General features: G+C 40.1%; 1 protein-coding gene across 2 annotated transcripts in view; it reads left to right on the top strand.

Moving 5' to 3' along the window:
• The first annotated feature begins 19,048 nt into the window (after positions 1–19,048).
• TBC1D23 (TBC1 domain family member 23) overlaps positions 19,049–22,311 on the top strand; it is a 58,893-nt gene continuing 55,630 nt past the window's right edge. Inside the window, exon 1 of one of the 2 annotated variants that reach the window (XM_059392090.1) lies at positions 19,049–19,620. In XM_059392090.1, the coding sequence (XP_059248073.1) occupies positions 19,568–19,620 (53 nt within the window). In that variant the 5' untranslated portion in view covers positions 19,049–19,567. The remainder of the gene's footprint in view (positions 19,621–22,311) is intronic. The other variant, XM_059392091.1, reaches the window with a different exon arrangement.

The raw sequence follows: 22,311 nt of genomic DNA, 5'->3' as shown, positions 1-22,311 counted from the left end.
AAGATGTGTGGCAATAAGATGTTTATAAATTACTTGTGGGAGTGTTAACTGGATCAACTATTTCTGAATCATTGTTTAGCTTATCTATTAAAACCAAGCATACATATAAGCTATGGCCTAGCAATCACAATTCTAGATATATACTCAAGAAAAATGAATATATTTGTTTTCCAGTTCATAAAGTCAGAAGTGAAAACTACCCACATGTCCATCAACAGAAAATATATAAATAAATTATAATATTTTCATAAAACTGAATACCATACAGCAAAGAAAAGGAATGACCCATAACTGCACACAATGTGGATGAATCTCACTGATACACTGGTGAGCAGAACAAGTCAGGTGTCAAGGAGTACATAGTGTATGAGTCCTTTTATATAAAGTTCAAGCCCGGGCAAAATGTATAGTATTAGAGGTCAGGATTGTGAATACTCTTTTGGCAGAGGAACAGTGACTTGAAGGAGTATGAAGGATGTCTTTAAGGTAACATCTGCCTCCCCTCTTGTATGTTTATTACACGAGCATGTTTAGTTGGTAAAGATTCATCAAGCTGTATACTTCTACAATGTGCACTTTTCTCTACAGTAGACTCCAGTAAGATTTTATGGTTAATCTCAATTGATACCCAAATCCTAGTAAATTGTTAAGGTATTATCATGTCTCTATAAATGAAAAAAAAGTGAGGTAAAGAAAAAATAAATGACACTTTCAAGTTACTTAAGTTACTTTTCACTTTGTTGGCCAGAGCTAAAACAGTTCTTTATTATATTATAGGTGAAGAAATGTTGTGCCTTGTGATAACTGTGCCTTTCCCCCCCTTTATAGGAAGTAAAGAGAGCTTTACAATAGTATTAATAATTATACGGATAGTACATCATTAGTTTCAGATGTAGAGTTCAGCAATTCATCAGTTGCATATAACACCCAGTGCTCATCACATCACACCCTCATTAATGTCCATCACCCAATTACGCCATTCCACCACCCACCTCCCCTCCAGCGGCCCTCTGTTTGTTTCCTATAGTTAAGAGACTCCATGGCTTGTCTCCTCTGAATTCTTCCCTTTCAGTGTTCCCTCCCTTTCCCTATGATCCTCTGCACTGTTTCTTATATTCTTCACATATGAGTGAAACCATATAATTGTTTTCCTCTGACTTATTTCACTCAGCATAATACCCTCCAGTTCCATCCACATTGATATCAATTGTTAAGTATCCATCCTTTCTAATGTCTGAGTAATATTCCATTTCTTTATCCATTCATCTGTTGATGGATATCTCAGCTCTTTCCATAGTTTGGCTATTGTGGACTTTGCTACTATGAACACTGGTTTATAGTTTGGATCCTTTGGATAACTACATTTGCATCTTTGGGGTAAATACTTAATAGCGTGATTGCTGAGTCATACAGTAGCTCTATTTTTACTATCTTGAGGAACCTCTATACTGTTTTCCAGAGTGGCTACACCACGTTGCATTCCCACCAACTGTGTAAGAGGGTTCCCTTTTTCTTTATGAAAAAATTTTTGAAGTATTATTCCTGGATCAAAGGGTATCCAACATACATTCCTATGGTTCTTGCTATAAGCTGCCTTATTGTTTCGCCAAAGAATTGTAGTTTCTAAAAATGAGGTCCTATTAAAAATTTAAAGTCCATTTATTAGTTCAACAAATACTTGTTTAGCTATGTGTCAGGCTTTATATCTGTTTTCAGTTACCAAAATGATTCCTTTTCATTCAAAAACTTTACTCAAATTAACTTTACAGACATAATATAAATTGTAATCTGAGGCCTCATCACCCACCAGATGGTTACCTCATCTCCCTGAGTTTTGCTTTCCTCATCTCTGAATGAGAATATCTGCCAAACTCTCTCCTCAGGGCCACTGAGGTGATCAAAGATGGAGGATGAGGTGACCAGGAGACAAGGTGCTCAAGAAGTGATGAGAAAGTTTTGAGGAGACAACGAGGTGAATGTGATAGGAAATTTAAAAACTGAAAAAATAAGTTTGTTAAACTATAAAGCATGATATGAATGTAAGATATTATTATGATTGGGAGAGGTGCTGCAATAGCAGCTCTTTTTTTTTTCATAGAAATATGACATAAAATTATAACTGTGGAATATAAAACTGGGTTTTGAAATTCTGTCACCACTTTGGAAAAAAAAAAAAAGGAAAACACATTTCTGAAAATGCCTCTTCCTTTAACTGGAAGTTCTTGTTATATTATGACCATTTTATTAAACATGTAGATGAAATGATAAGTTAATAAAAACAAGTGGATGAGTTCACATAGGTTGCTAACTTCCCTCCAGATATGAGTTACATTAATGAGCCAGAATTTATCATATAAGGCATGAAAAACAAGACATGTGAATTGTAGTCAGGCTTTAACTTTGGCTAAGCTTTTTCAGAGTTAGAGTCATAGGTTTTCTTTCCCCTTAAACTGAAAGCAGCCTTCGAGATCATTTAGTTCAACTCCCTCATTTTACAGATTATTTTGGTTTCATTGTTTTAGCAGAAACCTTTCAATATATGCTTCCATTTGGTTAATACTTTCCCATCTATTACTTTTTCTTTTTCTTTCTTTGCCCATCTATTTCTAAAAGACATGCTGTGGGTATTTTTGAAAGGTACTTAAAATAGGGAAACCATTAGAATTATTAGCAGTCCAAATTGTTCAGGAAAACATTTTCATTATGGAATCACAAGATTTAAAAATAGTTCGCATTTACACTGAAAGGTTCCTAAAATGCTTTATGAATGAAGCTCTCATTAATCTCTAAAATGCATTCACAGTTATTTGGTTCCTTTATTAAGTGGTAGTGGAAATAGAAATCTAGAATCTCTACTCTATTGTTCAATTTCAATATACAGTTTAAAGATTTGCATGCCACTAGGAACTACAAACTGTCCAGAAGCTTTCTGGGGCTTGCCCCATAGTGTACATGACTGTGAAATGGTATTGTTGAACTAAAAGCAAAATTCTAGCAGAAAGGAAAATTAGCTAAAAACTTAATTATAATTTTCTGCTAAATGTCATTTATTTAATTCATGCTTTATAATTTTGTCTTCACTTTTGGCATATGCAAACTTTGGCTAATATCTTTCTCATGGTGAGAGAGACAAGGCTATGGAATTCAACTGACACCCAAATGATGCTCAAACACAGTACCATTTATTGAACCACGGATGACCTCGCATTAAGGTAAGAAGACAATTATAAGCAGATGTTTGAAGAGGAAACAGAAAATTCATGAACCAGCCAATTATCCTTCCTACAATATTAGGTATATTCTTTAGAAGTAAATAAAGCAAGTGACAACTGTAATTATGTTCATGATTTTGACTGGAGTATGGTATGAAAGATCATTTTCTTCTGATTCAAATTTTATTCTTAAAATTATCGTGAGGCCTTGGGCAGTTGACAACATTTAATACACACAGATCCACATGACATAGCCACAAAGTATACAGGCTTAGAGTTGAACAGACTTGGGTTTGAGCCTTGACACTGACCTGTCATTTGTTGGTTTTGTCACTTATCTCATCCCTTATCTAACTTACACTGAGCATCATCTATGTATCAGGCATTGCTTGGGAAGTAGAACTACAAAGCTACAGAAATTAATCAGACACGATTTTGCCCTCGAGGACTTACACTTCGTGACGAGAGACAGGCAACAAATAAATCTATAAAACAAGACTATTAAAACCTACAAAATGGGGGATGCCTGGGTGGCTCAGTCGGTTAAGCCTCTGCCTTTAGCCCAGAGTCCTGGGATCGAGTTCTGCATCAGGCTCTGTGCTCGGCAGGGAGCCTGCTTCTCTCTCTACCTCTTCCTGTCACTCTGCCCGCTTGTGCGTGCTCTCTCTCTGACAAAAAAATAAATAAATAAATAAAATTTTAAAAAACAAACAAACAAAACCTACAAAATAGTAATGCTGTGAGGATTCAATGAGATGACATGCATAAAATATTTGATACTGGCCCTAGTATGCAATAGGCATATAAAAAATTTAGTTTTTCTTCATTCAATTACTTATTCATTCAACAATTTTTTTTAGAGCCAAATAAGTTTATGGTACTACTCTGGGTATTGAACAGGAGTCAGAGTTGTATCACCCAGCCATATAAAACTTGGAGGGAGAAGAATGGAAGTCAGTGTTTCAAATACAGAGCTATCTGTGGCGCAAGAAAGTATTGGATAAATGTCAATTATCTCCTGAAAATTAGATAAGTGCAAAGAGAGACAATAAGAACTGGATAAAAGTATTGCTTCAGTAAATGCCTTGATTAAATTGGCTGTCACGGAAGTGTAGTTTATCATTCAGTAGATTTACATGCATTTCTCCAATAAGATTTATCACTCACGTTTTGGAAGATAGCAGATTATAGAGTGACTCAAAATTGGAAATCAGTCTGACAAGCATGAAAGACAGTCAGGATCAAGACGAGCAAGAGAAGGCAACAATAAAATGCAAGGTCTTGAGACCAAGCTGATGAATTTTGCTACAGAGGCAAGAGAGATCAGAAAGATGTGACTGTCAAGAGAGGAGGAGTTAGAAGAACAGGGGCAAGGGAGGGCGGGAGGAGCACGCCCAGCGCTCAGAGAGCGTGTGTACAGTGTCAAAGAACAGAAGTTTGTGGTCAGGGGAAGGGAACTCATAATCTCAAGGTATAACCTCTTCGCCGTCTCAAGTGGTGGTCCCAGGTAGAGTCATAAGGGGGACCAGTTGTGGCGGACGTAAGATCCACTACTCAGGTCTTCCTTTTCAAGAAAGAACCTGGTACTGAATTTCAAAATGTGTGCCTCCAGCTGTTAGCTCCTTCAAGATCTGCTCTGCATTGAAGCGGAGTCCACACTCTTCACATTCACATTCTTCTTTGGGTGTCCCCCAAACAGTGGCTGAGCAGGGCAGTGGTACAAGGAACTAGCCATTCCCATCCAACAGGCACTCCTTGGACTGACCACCATCGCTCTGCTGCTCCCTGTTGGGTTAGCAAAGGAAGCAGTGCAGTCCGACCTGCTCAGTCCTGCTCACTCCCCTTTCCTTCTACAGGTGTCACTCCCCCCTGATAACCTTCTGTACTCCTAACTCCATCCTACCATCTGTTGCCAAAAGAACCCATCTATAAACTTTTAAGTCTTGTTGCATATATTCTTCTTCTTCTTCTTTTAATTATTTATTTGACAGACCGAGATCACAAGTAGGCAGAGAGGCAGGCAGAGAGAAGAAAGGGGGAAGCAGGCTCCCCGCTGAGCAAACCCTGAGATCATGAGCTGAGCTGAAGACAGAGGCTTAACCCAGGTGCCCCATTGTCGCATATATTCTTATTTTGTCCTTACAACAGCTGAGGTGTTAGAGGTAGTAAGAGCACCCATGCTTGCTTTACAAATGTAAAAACTGTAACCCAGAACACTTAAATAAACTGACTGTGCTTATGCTGCTAGGCTGTGCCAAAGTCGTGCCCTAATTTCCTCCAAGTCTTTTCTAAGCCCAGTGCTCTTTACCTTGGAGATATTGAGAATAAAAAGTGGCAATAAAAAAATGCTAAAGGAGGCCACAACTGAGCATCTGCCCAACTTTGTAGATTTAGCATGAGGTTGAAATGTAAAACATTGTGAAGAAAAAAATCCCATACTTATAGTAGTACATTTTGATTAAAGAAGAAAATTATACATTATTTTTAAAAATTATTTCTATCCCACTCTCATTTTAAGGTTTCCTTTTGTGTATATTTATGAGGATCTTATTAAGAGTTTTTCAGGTGTTTTTTTGCCATCAGTGAAACAGACCAGAGTCCAGTAATTTCCATATCCAAAGAAAGTAGTACAACGCCCTTTGAAACCACACTAGCTCTTTTACCATAAACAGAGTAATTTACAAATAACAGTTCCTTTGTTGAAATCTGACCATTTATTTTTTTCTTCTTTCTTTTGAATTTGGAAACAATAAAACTCAAAACAAATATAGAAATATGGAGACATATACAGATGACAATAAAGGTCACCCATAATGCCACTGGTGTATTTGGGCTTTAAACCTTTTTCATCTTCTACTGGTGTATACATGTATGTACATTCATTCCCTCACCCTAATCTTAACACCTCATTATACCCTGGAGGTTGTGACTATACTTCAACCCAGGAAGTACGTACAATTCCAAGGTCTCTTATATTGACAGGTGATGAAGTCACTGAAATCCACCTCTTATTCCTAAATGAATTAACAATATGTAACTTCTTAAATTTCAGATCTCACAGAGTTAGATCCCAAACTCAGTTCCCCCATATTTATTTTTTTGCTGAATCCTTAGATTCTACCACGGTGGTCCTTGATGGAGGGAAAGCATTTGAAAGGTGACTGGGATGGCCTTTGAAGAAATGAAGAAAGTAACACCTTTTGGATAGTATCCTGGTCGTGGCGGCCCCCAACTGCCCTACCTCTGAGGTCAAGTTTGGAAGCCAGGTTGAACCAGACTGGATTCTTCAAGTGGACCTGGACTGGAATGAACCTCCTGGAAACACCAGGACAAACGAGCTGCGGATGGCAAGGTTTAGAACAAGAAACATATCTAGGTGACCCTGTCCAGTGGTGATTCATCACAGGTCAGATTCCCATTTGCTGGAGTGCCTGGGTGGCTCAATCCTTCTGCTCAGGTCATGATTCCAGAATACTGGGATCCAGCCCCGCATCAGGCTCCCTGCTCAGCGGGAACTGCTTCTTCCTCTCCCACTCCCCCTGCTTGTGTTCCATCTCGCTGTCTCTCTCTGTGTTAAATAAACAGATAAAATCTTTAAAGAAAAAAAAAAAAAGATTCCCATTTGCTTGAAGTTCAGTGTTGGGAACTTCTGTAGGAAGTGTAGGATCTCTTTCCTAGAAGTGACTTGTGCAGGGTCACATGACTGGGAGAACGAAGTACTTGCTAAGGTGATACCACTTGCTTTTATGTCACAGCAGCATGCGTGTCTGGACAATGTTACAAATGGAGCTAAGCCACAGAAATAAGACACATTTTAAAATTTGAAATGATTGAAAAAAGGAATATGGAATCAGAGATACATTAGCGAAAGCAGCTGGTAAAATGCAACAGGCATCCACAGAATCAAAAGCTCTTCTTGATGAAAGGAGGCCCAAGCAATCTTCCTAAAACTGCATCATTTCCCAAGTCCCACCTCACGCGTCCCTGGGTCTTTGAAGGGACAGGCACCTGGTGACCAAGTTGCACCGACCGGTCCCATTGAAGTTACACGAGTGCCACCTAGTGACACTTGTTAAAGCTGAAAGTGGCTTAGGTAGATCTCTTAGACCTTCGATTTACCTGATGTGTGGAAACCAAAGCCCTGAGCGCAGAGGTGATTTTAGCAGGCTACATCTATCTGATTAGTGGCTGAGCCAGGCCTGGGAATTGGTTGTCCTGCTTTACAGTTTCAACTGGTGGTAACCTCTGGACTGTGCCAACAAATAAATCTCATGGGCAGTGATAGCTGGACTGTGCCAACAAATAAATCATAACCTTCCAGGGCTTCAGGTGCCCTGTGCATTAAACTCCTAAAATAACATTTCCTAATAAATAAATAAATAAATAATAACATTTCCTTGTTCTTAAAGTCTTGAGACATAGGAGTGGCAGAGAGCAGAATCTGAAAGTTAGCATATGTCTCCAAGGGCATTTAATCATCTCCTCTCCTCCATGACCAGTGATCAATGACCTTAATTCCAGCTGTACAAATAATAAAATTATTTCCTACAAGCAAGTGCTCTGGTCTAAAGTCATCAGCCTTAATCCAGGGAAGATGCCTTCACTATCACCTTTTAGGCTTTCTGCCTTCAGCCTCTAGCTTTTCAAATGAAGCAGGTCTGACCCCATCTGGGAGACCAGTGCCACTGGAACGATTCAGGCTTTGATCTCCAGAAGTCAGGTGTTTTCCAGTTCTCCAAGCAGAGCTGTTTCAGGATTAATCTAAGCTGGTGGTTCTTTTTATTTTTTTAAAGATTTTATTTGTTTATTTGACAGACAGAAATCACAAGTAGGCAGAGAGAGAGGAGGGGAGCAGGCCCCCCCCCTCCCGCTGAGCAGAGAGCCCGATGTGGGCCTCGATCCCAGGACTCTAGGATCATGACCCGAACTAAAAGGCAGAGGCTTAACCCACTGAGCCATGCTGCCTGCACATTAGCATCACCCGAGGAACTTCTATGATACCACTGTGCTTGGGTGTGACCCTAGACCAGCAGAGTCAGAATCCCTGGGGCTGAAGTTCCCACATTGTTGTGTATGGTTTTTGTTAAACTACCCGCGTTATTCCAGTGTTCAGAAGATTGTGTGGGCTGAGCTTGCCCTGAATAAGAGAATTGAAGAGTTAAAAGCAGGAAGAGTGGAGTTAGATAAGCTCATTCCACCCAGGGTCTCAGACAGAACTGGGTATATACTCAACTCTCAATAAATGACCACAGAGGGGTCCCTGGGTGCTCAATGAGTTAAAGCCTCTGCCTTCAGCTCAGGTCATGATCCCAGGATCCTGGGATCGAGCCCCACATCGGGCTCTCTGCTCAGCAGGGAGCCTGTTTCCTCCTCGCTCTCTGCCTGCTTCTCTGCCTACTTGTGATCTCCATCTCTCAAATAAATAAATAAAATTTATAGAAAAAAGATATGACCACAGAAAGGAACTTGTCCAGAGGAAATGGTACAATAATGCGGAAGGCATTCCCAGGCTACTCATCTCAGGATTCCCTTACCTCCCTGCATAGGAAACATCTTCGAAAAATCACAAGGGAACTTAGAGGTAGAAGAAGCAGGTAGACAAAGCCAATATAGAGCAGGAAAAAATGTTTCAAAACATGAATATTATTCAAGTACACCTCACCCTCTGCTTTCCTACCTGTCCCATTTTTAATTCTTAATCCTCCCATTCAAATCACATATAGTGTATAGAGACATGTAGAATTAAAGGGGCCTGCCATATTCCAAAACACTGCCCTATTAATTCTCCGAGCAGTGACATTTGAACTGAGATGTGAAGAAAGAGTTGGTGTACGCATGCTGGGGTCTGTGTGTGCTGGGGTGGGGGTATTTTTCAAGGCAGAGACAGCTCAGGCTGTTGTGAGACAGCCCATGTGTTGAAGGTTTGTTAAAGGAAGGCAGAGGAAGCCCGTGTGATGGGGAGGAGAATGTGGTATGAGAGGGGACTGGAATGTTCAGGAGATGCCAAAGCAGTCAGGGCCTTGTCCATTAGTTTTCATATTCCAATATACCACATCCCACTTTATCTCATGCATTAAGTCCATTGCACGTTTTCCTGTTTGCTTTGATCTACTTTTCTTTCTTTCTTTTTTAAGATTCATTCATTTATTTGAGAGAGAGAGAGAGAGAAAGAGCAAGAGTGGGAGAGGGGAGAGGCGGAGGGAGAGGGAGTCAGAACTCCAAGCCGACTCCACACTGACCACAGAGCCCGATGCAGGCTCACTCTCATGACCCTGAGATCACCACCTGGACTGAAACCAAGAATCACATGCTTAACACAGGGCATCACCCAGGAGCCCTGCTTTGATCTACTTTTATGATCTCACCTTCAGTATCAGTGACTGATTCTCTTTAAGAACTGCTGACCTCCTTAAGAAAATCTCTAGGTGGGGGCGCCTGGGTGGCTCAGTGGGTTAAGCCGCTGCCTTCGGCTCGGGTCGTGATCTCAGGGTCCTGGAATCGAGTCGCGCATCGGGCTCTCTGCTCAGCAGGGAGCCTGCTTCCTCCTCTCTCTCTGCCTGCCTCTCTGCCTACTTGTGATCTCTGTCAAATAAACAAATAAAATCTTAAAAAAAAAAAAAAAAAAAGAAAATCTCTAGGTGCTTTTTCTAAAATTCCAAACCTTTATTCCTATTAAACGTGATAATATTCATTTAGGGCAATCCTTTTGGGTCTCCTCCCTCTTTGGGAGCTTTGTACTATCACTTTACTATTGATCAATAAACTTTGCTGTGGGGTGCCTGCAAAGCTCAGTAGGTTAAGCGGCTGCCTTCAACTCAGGTCATGATCCCAGGGTCCTGGGATCAAGCCCCACATCGGGATCCCTGTTCAGCAGAGAGCCTTCTTCTCCCTCTCTCTGCCTGCCACTCCCTCTGCTTGTGCTCTCTCTCACTCTCTCTGTCAAATAAATAAATAAAAATCTTTTATTTATTTTTTTTTTTTTTAAAGATTTTATTTATTTATTTGTCAGAGAGAGAGAGAGTGAGAGCGAGCACAGGCAGACAGAGTGGAAGGCAGAGGCAGAGGGAGAAGCAGGCTCCCTGCGGAGCAAGGAGCCCGATGTGGGACTCGATCCCAGGACACTGGGATCATGACCTGAGCCGAAGGCAGCTGCTTAACCAACTGAGCCACCCAGGCGTCCCAATAAATAAAAATCTTTTAAAAACAAAAAATAAATAATTCTACTTATTCGTTTAGACTTTTCCATGTGCATATTCAAATGGTCATCTCCATTTTTTTTGGAAAAAGCAAAAGAAGTATCAGACACAATTCTGCAACTGTTTTTCCTCCCAACTCTTTAGTTTTATTTAATAATAAATAAATGATGGGTGCCTGGGTGGCTCAGTCGGTTAAGTGTCTGCCTCTCCGTTCCCTACCAAATCCTGGCTGAGTTGTCTGTACCATCACTGGCCTAGTCTTCCAACCACCAACGTGCCTGGTGGTTTTCTGCCTTTGATTAGGTCACTCCAACCCTGAAGATGTTTCCCTTTATTTTGGCCTACCTGAACACTATCTGTCCAGCTGAACTCAAAAGATATCTGGGGAAAGAGCTTTCCAGATGAAGGGAATGTTAGGGTTGCAGATTATGTAGAGCCTCATTGGACTCTGTAAACTATGACTAGGCAAAATTTAAGCATCTTACTTATGCAGGAATATAGGCTTTGTCTCTGTTGACAAATTATCATAAAATATAACAAGTCAATAATCGTACAAGTCAATAATTTTTAAAATAATAATATTTTTATATCAGGAAGAAATTCTTTGTTTCAGGCTAAAAATGGTGGTTTAAGATTTGCCTCACTCTGGACGAATTTCATTAAGCTGAAACAGGAACATCCAACAGAGCAATCACACCTAATTGTGACATATAATAAGGACCCTGAAGTAATGCCTTCCTTCTTCATCTTTTTTGTATCTTCATTAACTTGTTTTCTTATTTAATACAAACACAACAATCATTTCTACTTCTAAAGTGCTTCTTAAATTGGGAAGATAGAAAACCACTTGCCTATTTAATTTAAATTCAGACTTCATATTCATTCACTGCTAATTCATAGGGCGGCTAGGAGGATTAAATGAATTAGTGGAAGTGCTCAGAACAATACTTGCCACACAGTAAACGCTCTGTATGTGTTTGCAGTAATAATGTTATATACTCTCCACTCATTCATTTATTCATACAGCAAATTACAGCTATGTGTCGTACTATACCAGGCACTGGAAACGTAAACGTATTAAACTCTTCTCAAGGATCTCATCTCTACTGGAGAAAACAAATATACAAATACATAATTAAAGTGTGATAAATGCAGTGATTGAGGTGTATTTAAGGGGAGGGGTAGCAAAAAGCAGAAATGAATAATTCTGCTTGAGAGAAAGAGTAACAGAGGAAATGTTGCTAAGTGTTAAGGCGAGGCGTAACCAGCTGAGCGAAGTTAGTAGAAACTAACAAGAGGAAATAAGCTTTTAACAAAGACATAAAGTCACAGAGCAGCAGAGTATCCCTGAGGCTTTATGGAGTGACTGTTGTATATGTTATAAGAAAAGAAAGTAAATACTGTACTTGCAATTATGAGAGGACTGTATCATTGTAAAGTATTTGAACACTCTTTAGAGTGGATGGTGAGCAACCAAAGATCTGAGGTACATTTCCATCTTAGAAAATATGCAACAAGAGGCACAAATTCAAATACTTGTAAGGATGAAACAATTAAGTGTGTAAATTGAAAAAGCAAAAACAAGTGTGTAAATTGGGGTATGGTCGAAAGTGATGAGGGAGTCATAGGGGAACTAAAAAGACATCCAAGTGATTAAAAATAATAACAGGGACACTTAGCTGGCTCAGTCAGTAGAACATGTGACCCCTGATCTCAGGGTTGTGAGTTGAGCCCCGCATAAGGTGTGGAGATTACTTAAAAATAAAATCTTAAAAAAATATCAAACTTTGGCAATAAAATACTACAAGACATCTTGAAAAAAAATTACAACAAAATAAAAGCTGCTAAATAAATCCAGTCTGAATGCTGCCAGCTTGAACTCCTGGTGTAGAAGCTATTGACTGTTTGGGGGAAACTGGAAGAAGGTAGAGGCTAATTAAGGAATCTTCACATAAAACATAACAAGGAACAAAAGCGGCAAGGATGAAGAAGGAGGACTCAACCCAAAATATGTTTAGGGAAGAAAAAAAATCAATTAACCCTGATGACTTATGGAAAGGAAGAAGGAAAGAAGCTAAAATAATTCCCAAGTTTCTGGCGTAGATGACTGGAAATATGATAAAACCAATCACCTGTAAAGAAATGGCAAGGCCTAGGAAGGTAGACATGATGAGCTGGTTTTAGAATTGTTGAGTTTGGAGTATTTGTTGGTCACCCAAGTATAAGCTCCTAGTAGGTGGCTAGATTTACAGATAGTACAAAAGAAAGGCTAGGGCAAAAATACAGATATAGGAGTTACCAGGTTGTAGGTAGGAATTAACAACGGAGACGTAGTTGATACTATTCAAAATAAAAGTGTGAGGAAAAATTATAGAAAGAAATTTTTTAATTTAAATTTTTAAAAGTGATTTTATATTTGTGGTCATTTTCATATCATTACCTCCTAAAATTTCTTTTTATTTAACTTTGTATTCTTCTTAAGTGAATTGGGCATGTAGAAATGACAGTGATTAAATGTACAACTTACCATGGGTACTGGAGAAATCAGCCTGGAAATAACGGATTCATAGAAAATGTAACCTATCTGTATTTTTTACACATATTGTTAAAAGCATATATCATGTAACTACTTTCAATTACACTAGATGGTTCCTTGCTATTATATTTGGTAAGACATACACCTAAAAAAAAGAGTTAGTACAAGAGTATGAGGTAAATGGAGACAGATCACACATATAGAATAGCACAGCCATTCTCTAAGAATACTGTATATAGATTGTATGTGTGAACTCACCAAAAGCAATGTTTTTAATATTTAAGCTAGTTGCAGCTAACATATTGTTTACCGTTCCTATTTCCAACCAGCAGTGACTCAACCCTAATAAGAGCCCTTTGCCTGGAATATTTGAGAATAAAGTTGGAACGAGGAAAGTGTGAGATAGGTTCCCACATTAAAACATAACCATTCCAGACCCAGGAATGGGTCAATCCCCATCAAAATGTTTACTTTGGGTCCATCTGCATAACCTATTAAGAGTCAACTTTGTTTAGCAAAGACAACTACTAGAAGAATAATGAAGAAATCCTATAGTCTCCAGGTCTTTTTTTTTTTTTTAATCACTGTTTGCTTAACACTTTTAAGTGAATTAAAAGCAGATGTTGAAATTATTGCCAACTGTAGACTTGTCATCTGTAAATGGGTATTAATTTGTTTTGTTCATCATTAAATTGTTAAGCTACAGTAGTTTAAAAAATATTGGAATGCAGGTCCTAATGGGATTTTAAAGTTACAAATAACTGAAGTAATTTTGATAATTGTGAAGACATCTGTCCTTGTAAGATAAAAAGAAAAATTCCCGGGAAAGTTTGGAATTCTGAAACTCAAAAATCAGTATTTTGAAACAGAAATCAATATTTTGATATTCAACAGGAACTTTTGGACACCATCTCTACTTTCAGCCCTACATTTGGTGTAATGGAGGCTACAAAGAAACCTAAGTGGTTATCATTCTCAGAGTGAAAGAGTACAAGATGCTGTATGACTCAGGGCCCACAGGAGGGGGCCTCTTAATAGTCCCTCACAGATTCAGAGGAGGAGTAGCTCAAGGAGAGCTGAGATGATAGGGGCAGGGATTTCAGGGGCAACTTGGTTGGACAGTGATGGATGTACAGGATTTAATACTACCTCAAGTGACAGATTCTAAGACGGCTCTCAGCGATGCTTGCCTTTGGGTATTCAAGATTTTTTGTAGCTGACCTGTTTAACCAACTCGATATTGGTTACACAGCTCTGTTTGTGTAACCAGTTGGATATTGGTTGAACAGAGCTGACCTCTATCACCAGCAGGATATTGCAGAAATGACGGGTGTGTGACTTTTGAGGCTAGGTCATAAAAAATACTGTGGCTTCAATCTTGGTCTCTCTCAAACTCTCACTCCAGGGGAAGCCAGGCTCCATGTTGAGAGGACATTCCATTACCCCATGGAAAGAATTATTTGGAGAATACCCTGGGACTCCCACCAATAGTCAACACTAAGTTGTCAGATATGTTAATGAGCCACCATGGAAGTAGATCCTCCAGCCCCAGTGAAGTCTTCAGATGACTTTGTAACTGCAAACCTGATTAACTTCAAGAGACCCTGACCCAGAACTTCCACTAACCTGCTTCTAAATTCCTGACCCACAGAAATTGTGAGACAATGAGTTTTAGGACTCAGAGTTTTGGGGTGTTTTAATGTAGCAATAGATTAATACAATGTATTAGGTCTTCCTCTACACCAAGGAATACATGAAAATCAAGAAGAGATTACTCAAATATGAATCGAGCTAGCCTCATTCCTCTTTTCTTAAAAGAAATGTTATAATAATATCATAGTGAAAAGTGAAATAAACTCTACTACACTAACATAACAACTGGCCACACAAATGAGTTCACAATCTCTACCTGCCTCAATCCCAATCAGTTATATAGGTGAATGACTTCATCCATTCAAAAATACTTAAAAAAAAAAAAAAAAGGAACCCTTTAGTTCATTTAACAAATAAATGAGAATTTGTTTATTTAGAATAGTAACATACTTGTTTGTTTATTGAGAATAAACTATGTGTCAAGGATGAATTAAGTATATATAATAAAATATAAATTATATAATTCTATGGCATTAAGTACATATAATAAAATGTAAATTATATAATTCTATGGCATAGAACAGCAAATAATAGATGAAAAATATTTGTTTCTTTATAGTTTCATTTAAAACCAAGAGACTTAAAAAAAAAAGAGACTTAAATTTTCCTTCATGAAAATTGCAACTTGATTTTGTCCAAGGATAATATGGCATAATTCTATACTTATTTGGGTGTGAGGATACAATTAGATGCACAAACACACCCTGTGTGGATGACTGGGTGTGGCTTTGTTGGACACGCATCTCAGAATGCCTGCACTCTGCACAGTTCCAGATGGTCACCCCTATCAGCATCACCTTAGCACGGCATCAGGTCTATACAAAAAGAGATTCCAACTCCCTCTGCTCCAGAGGGATACAGAGAAGTACAAAAACAGAAAGAGTTCCTAGTATTATTGATGAAATCCTCTTAAAATTAGGAAAAAAGAGAAATGTAAGAAAATACAGACAGATGATTTCTTCTCTAGCTGTTGAAAAGTTTTTTTTTTTGGTTGTTGTTTTAAAGGAGAGATCTACTTGTAGTCCCATGGTATATTTTAAAGGCATGTAACAGTGGTGAGTGGGTGGCTCAGTCATCAAGCGTCTGCCTTGCTTAGGTCATGATCCCAGGGTCCTGGGATCAAGCTTCACACATTGAGCCCCGCATCGAGGTCCTTCCTTATTGGAAAGCCTGCTTCTCCCTCTCCCACTTCCCCTGGTTGTGTTCCCTTTCTTGCTGTGTCTCTCTCTGTCAAATAAATAAATACAATCTTAAAAAAATAAAAATAAAAGTCATAACAATTGAGGTAAATGGCAGGACAATGAGATTTCTTAAAGCACAAAATACTCAGAAGTTACACCTGTAAAAATCTGCAGCTGCTAGGAAATGCTCTGTGGCCATAGCATGGTCTTTGTCATCTCAGGAAGTGAAGTGTATTGGGGAAAATGTGGACAAACAAGATCCAGAGAAAGAAGAAGGGCTTATGGTAAGAAACCCATCAGCAAGGGTCAGTAATAACTCAGCAGCTTGGAGTTCAACAACCCAGTGTGGTTTTTGTCCTTCCAGAAGATGAGACAAGGTAAGGGTAAAGTGTGGATGACCCTGATCCAGAGCAAGATAAAGAGGACAAAGGGCTTTGTGGCCAGAGGAATCACCTACCAACCTAGATCTATCGGAACTGTAGCTTGGATGTTAACAAGCAAAACATGAGGAAACACCATACACTGTGGAAAGTAAACAAGTAGAACCTGCTCAAGAAAGAGGAACCAAAGGCATACCAAGTTTCAAGGACTTCACCTAACAATCAGATTTCTAGAATTAACACTGAAGGAAGAGGATGTCATCATCTTGGTGAGTATCATGAACTCAGAGTGAACTCAGCAGAACACAGAACAGGCTGATGAGTAAAGAACAAACGAAAATATTATCATTAGCCAATTTCAAGTGAGATCTTGTTCCCAATGGGTTATATATTCATATCATATTAACCCCATCTAGGACTGGCTACAGAATTTGTGGGAGGCCCTATACAAAAAGAAAACAAGAGACCTCCTGTTTCTAAATCATTGGGAGCTTCCAGATGGCAATAGCAGAGCACTAAACCAAGTGCAGGGCCCTTCTAAGCACAGGGTCTTGTGCTGTTGCCTAGGTTGCATGCTCATGAAGCTGACTCCGGCCCTATTAAAAAGAGAGGAAGTCAGAAGTTTTGACTTTACTTCTACAAAGTGAAGAAGTGCTCGAAACGTCAAGTGAGATATTTTTAATGAAATAATACTTTTACCAGAGTATAAAGCAATCACTGATTTAATTATACGAACACGAATATTACAATTGAGGATTAGAAATGCCTTAACCAGTAAACAATAGCATGTCAAGTCACTGATATAATAGTTTTTAAAAAAATAAGTTGAAACATTAAAAAAAAATTTATTTAGTTATTTGACAGAGAGAGAAAGAGAAAGCACAAGCAGGGGGAGTGGCAGAGGGAGATCCTGATTTGGGGGTTGGGGGCTGGATCCCAGGACCCTGGCAATCAGGACCTGAGCCAGAGGCAGACACTTAACCAACTGAGCCACCTGGGCACCCCAACATAATCATTTTTTTTTTTTAAGATTTTATTTATTTACTTGACAGAGATCACAAGTAGGCGGAGATGCAGGCAGAGAGAGAGGAGGAAGCAGGCTCCCTGCCGAGCAGAGAGCCCGATGTGGGGCTCATCCAAGGACCCTGAGACCACTACCCGAGCTGAAGGCAGAGGTCCAACCCACTGAGCCACCCAGGCTCCCCCAACGTGATCATTTTTAAAACCATTTTAGAAAAGCTTCTGAAAACCCACCAACAGTTGAAGGGATACAGTGTATGTAAGTCTTGAGGTTAGGATGGTAAATTGACCTGGATGCATGCCTTTTATTCTTTTTGATGGTTGTTATCAAAACCCTCATTCCATGTTAAAAGAAATCTTCCCCACAGAAGGATTGAACATCACGCAAAGATCCTGGGCTTGGAAGTGGGTATAGTAACCTGTGGCTCTGCATCATCCCCCTTTTGGGAAGAGAGTAAACATGTTCTTGGTTGTTAATGCTTATTTTAGTCAAATAGGTTTAAAATTATGAAAAATTCTGTATACCAGAGTCTAGACTCTTTAAAGAACATTGAAAACCTTCTGTACTACACTTCTCAGCTCATAAGAAACAAAATATTAAAAATATAACTGAAGCCATTTCTTCCCATTCCCCTAAATGTAATTCTGAGAACTGCAGAACTTTTCTTAGATAACAACTTGTCCAAACTGCTGCACTAAGAGACTTGACCAAACTCTAGCATAGTTTCTAGCAACTTAACACCATGTCCCTAGGAGGACTCCAGGCCTCCCACAGAAATCCAGCTCCTCATTAAAATGCCTGATTGAGAAAGTTCAACCGCCGGAATTCACTCTTCGTTCTAGCCAATCCTGATATGTTGCTGACCTCTCTTTCTTGGAGCATTTATTAGAAAGGGCTTACAACTGTGAATATGTTTCTCTTACAACTTAAAAGTGTCCTTCTCAAGGACCTAAGAGTCATTTCTTTGAAATGTCATCATCTGGAATGATAGGGCCTTATCTCCCAGCCTCTGTGGGAGGATAGAATCCTAACTTCAAAAACTGCCAACTAGCAGACCCAGCGGGCATAATCACAATCACACTGGCTAACCCTTTGTAATTTTTCACTTCTCTGACTCTAATGAGCTCCCACTCTCCCTACTCCCTCATTCTCCCTTTTAAACCTCTAATCACCTCTGCACCAATTGGAATGGAGCTCCTCTCTTTCTCCTACTGTCAGTAGTTTCTGAATAAAATGTTTTCACTGCTTTAACTAATGTCTGGCTGTATGAGAAATGCCATTCCAGTTTTTCTATCTTTTCCCTTCATTTTTAAAAAAGCACATATGCACCTATTCATCAAACAGTGTATTGTATTGCCCATTTTTAACACCAAATAGAAACGACACCATACCTTACCTAACCTTCCGCAATCTGTTTTGTCCATTTATTCATATTGCTACATGCCTTTCTACTTCCTTTGTTTTGGTTTCAGGGCTTGTAAAAGCATTTCCCTAGGTTCATCCTCCTGCGCTTGTGCACGCCAGTTATGGACAAGGGGAGACAAGAGGCTGGTGCTTCGATGTCAGTGAGTGGCCCGAGCTTGGATGTGGAGGCCAAGGTGCCCATACTTGCGAAGAGGAAAAGAAGCAGGGTGGGAAGAGAAGAAACGTGGCAGTTCTGTTCGGAACTCCAGGAATTCTGAAATCTAAATTTGGATTTTTAATCTTCCAGGTTATTAAGAAGATATGTGTCAAGGGGGTAGGCGGGAGCATATTTCCTTTGTTTTTAGCGCTTGTTTTCAAACAACTTTATTCAGGCAGAAAGTACGTGGCCTCCATTTGTACTTTTGACCGCGCCCCACAAACAGGAGTGGGCGTGACCTTTCCTCAGACCCAACTCTCCGCAAACCCAGTTGTTACAGTCGGAAATGACTGAAAAGTGGCTATCCTCCTACCTTCCACCTTCCCTGTGGCATTCCCCCCTCTCCTATTCTTTCCACCAGTTAAGGTTCCCAGTTCTGACTTTGCTAAGTAGGACGCCAAGAGGTAACGAAGAAGCCAAACGGACGCTAACAGGCGACGCTCCCAGAGCCTTTTACCAGGTCACGCTCCCTCACCCAGCTCCGCCTACTCTCCCGGCGCTCGCATTCCGTCCGGGCCCCCGGGGCATCCTGGGACACGTAGTCTTTGAGAGGGCAACAGCTTTGACCAAGTCTCCTCCCCCAAGCTGGCTTTCGCGGTGGGGTTGTCGTGACGTTGCGTTCCTCCCGTCTCTTCCCTCCTCCCTTTTTCTTTTCCTCTCCAGAAGCTCAGTCTCAGACTTCCGAGGATCTTTTACGACGTTGGGTCTCCGAGTCGGTCCCGGCGCCGGGTCCACTTTTCGGCAAAGTGACGTGGACGTCAACAGCAATGGCGGAAGGAGAAGAGGTCCTGCCAGAGCCAACGTCAAGCGGTGACGGCTGGTGAGTGAAGCCCAGGGCTGATTCTTATTGCCCTTCTATTCTTCCTTTTCACCGTCCTGCCCGTCCGGGAGACACCAGCAGGCTCCAGCATGGAACGGGAAGACCCTTCCTAGACAAAGTCCACTGCCGTGCCCCGCCCCCTCTGCCGGCCGGGTTCTTTCAGCCAATTCCGTCAAGACAGAGGGGCTAAGGCCCGATTCCAAGGGAGAGGGGTGTCACCCGGGTACTGGGCCTCAGTTCGGTCCTCCGCTTTCGTTCATCGGTTTCCAAAACGTGCTGGAGAGGGTGGCTTCAGGGCTGGGTTTGGCCAGAATACGTGGCCCTGGGAGTTAGAGTAGGTTGGTTTGGAAGGAAGTTTCGCGGATACAGATGTGAGGCACTAGAATACCATTTGAAGACAGGACCCTTGAAATGACCACCGCAGCCTTTGCCTAGAGGTTGAGAGACATATTCAGGGAAGATCCTTCCCACAGAGTTGAGCTGTTTTTTTTTTTTTTTTTTTTAAATTCTAGCGTTTATTTCTTGTTTTGCGTTTCAGCAGTTCCCACTATTCGTCTCACACAAGTCGTCTTTTTTCTTCTGGTCACTTTCCTCACAGCTCAGTCTTTACAGCTTTGGATGCTTTCTGGACATTGCTCTAGGTGCTCCCAAGCCTTTGCATGCTTACCTGACTTATACTCAGAGTTGGGGAGCGGGGAGGGACCTGCAGTAGTAGTGGAGTTTGTCACCCAGTGTCGTTAATCTTTGGGAAGGGCTCCTCTTTTTGAAATAGTGGATCTTTACAAAATATTTTTAGGGACATTAATATCATAAAAAAAAGATGAAACCTTTAGAGGCTTTTTGAATTTTTGTATTTAAGTATGTTGACCGCATGTATTAGATAGTTTTAGATTTGCTTTTTCATCATGTGACATGTATACAGCTCATCTAATAAAGCTGTTTTCCTAAAGTTTATGCAAGACATTTTAGACACGGATTTTAATCCTGAGATGGTAATCATTGAAAGGGATAGATAATAACTGAGAAATTCAACTTTCAACTAGCAGACATCCAGTATTACCTTAGTGCATGCATGTACTCTCCAAGGTGTAGGAGGAAAACTTACCGGTGATCTACATTTAGTTTCTTTTTTCAATTTGCTTATATTAGAGCTGTGACAGTTACACTCAATAACAAGGTAAAGTTGATCCAGCTCTTTGGGAATGTGAGTGAAAATGTTACGGGATTTCAGGGGGGGACAGAAGCCACTTCTATTTGCAGTTATTGGAGAAAGCTTCATGGAAGCAAAGGTATTAGAATTAGGCCTTGAAGAATCAACAGGATTTAGACTGGTGTTGTCCAATAGAAATAGAATGTGAGCCACATATGTAATTTAAATTTTTCTTTTCTAAGTTTTTTTTTTTTTTTTTGCTTTTTTTTAAAAAAAATTATTTGACACAGAGAGAGATCACAAGTAGGCAGAGAGGCAGGCAGAGAGAGAGGAGGAAAAGGCTCCCCACCGAGCAGAGAGCCCGATGTGGGGCTCGATCCCAGGATCCTGGGATCATGACCTGAGCTGAAGGCGGAGGCTTTAACCCACTGAGCCACCCAGGCGCCCCTTTTTTTAAACTTTTTAAGTAATCTCTACACCCAGCCTGGGGCTTAAACTCAGAACCTGAGATCAAAAGACACATGTTCCACCAACTGAGCTAGCCAGGTGCCCTCTAATTTAAATTTTCTAGTAGCCACATTAAAAATTAAATAATGATAACAACAACAACAAAAACAGTTGAAATTATTTTATTATATCTAAAATACTATTTCAGTATATCATTGTTGAAAGAAACCAATTAGATAATTTTATATCTTTTTTGGTAATAAGCCTTCAAAATTCAACATGTATTTTTCTTTTAGCCTATATCTCAATTGGATCTAGCCACAGTGCAGATGTTAAATAGCTACACATAGCTAGTGGCTAACATTGGATAGTACATTCAGAGTAACAGATGGGAAGGGCCTCTGAGTGGGGTAATAGTGTGAGCATGGACATAGGCAAGAAAACTAATGATTGTTTGGAGAGTGAGGACTAGAACGTCATGAAATTTGTTGTCTTGGAAGTGTTAATCTTTTATATCATAAACTGACTTTATTCAGCTCACTCACCATGAGAAATGTTTCTAGAGTTAAAATATCTTTGAGAAGTTCTTAGGAGGATTGTGAGTATGAGTCTGATTCACAGAGGCAAGGAACATGGAATTAATGGTTGTTAAAGGTAGTATTTGTTCTCTTCTAGGGCTACTGTACCTTTTGTGTGGCTTTTAGTTTTTGTTGTTTTTATTTTCATGAATGGAGGAACCCCGAGGTGTTCTTTGATTTCTGCTCTCCTTCCATTCTCATGTAATCTTTCTCTCTTTTCTCTGCTTACTCCACTCCGTGTCCCCTCGGAGTGAGTTTGAATATAGTCAGAGAAGACATTTGGATTTGGAGTCATAGATTTGGAAAGCCTCTGTTCTTAGACTGGTAAATGGATTGTTATGGAATGGGGAGGGTTTACTCTTCCCCCAAAAAAGTCACTTTTTTTTTTTTTTTTTGAGAGAGGGAGTGTGTGGGTGTTTGTGTGTGTTGGGGGGGGGGGTTGGTAGAGGGGCAGAGGGAGAGGCAAAGAGCCTTTATCTTAACCAGGCTTCTCGCGGGGTTCCTATCTTATGACCC

Source organism: Mustela nigripes, chromosome 2 (assembly GCF_022355385.1).
Source record: "Mustela nigripes isolate SB6536 chromosome 2, MUSNIG.SB6536, whole genome shotgun sequence".
NCBI lineage: Eukaryota > Metazoa > Chordata > Mammalia > Carnivora > Mustelidae > Mustela > Mustela nigripes.
Note: the sequence above shows the minus strand (reverse complement) of the source record. Positions and strands in the feature narration are given on the sequence as shown.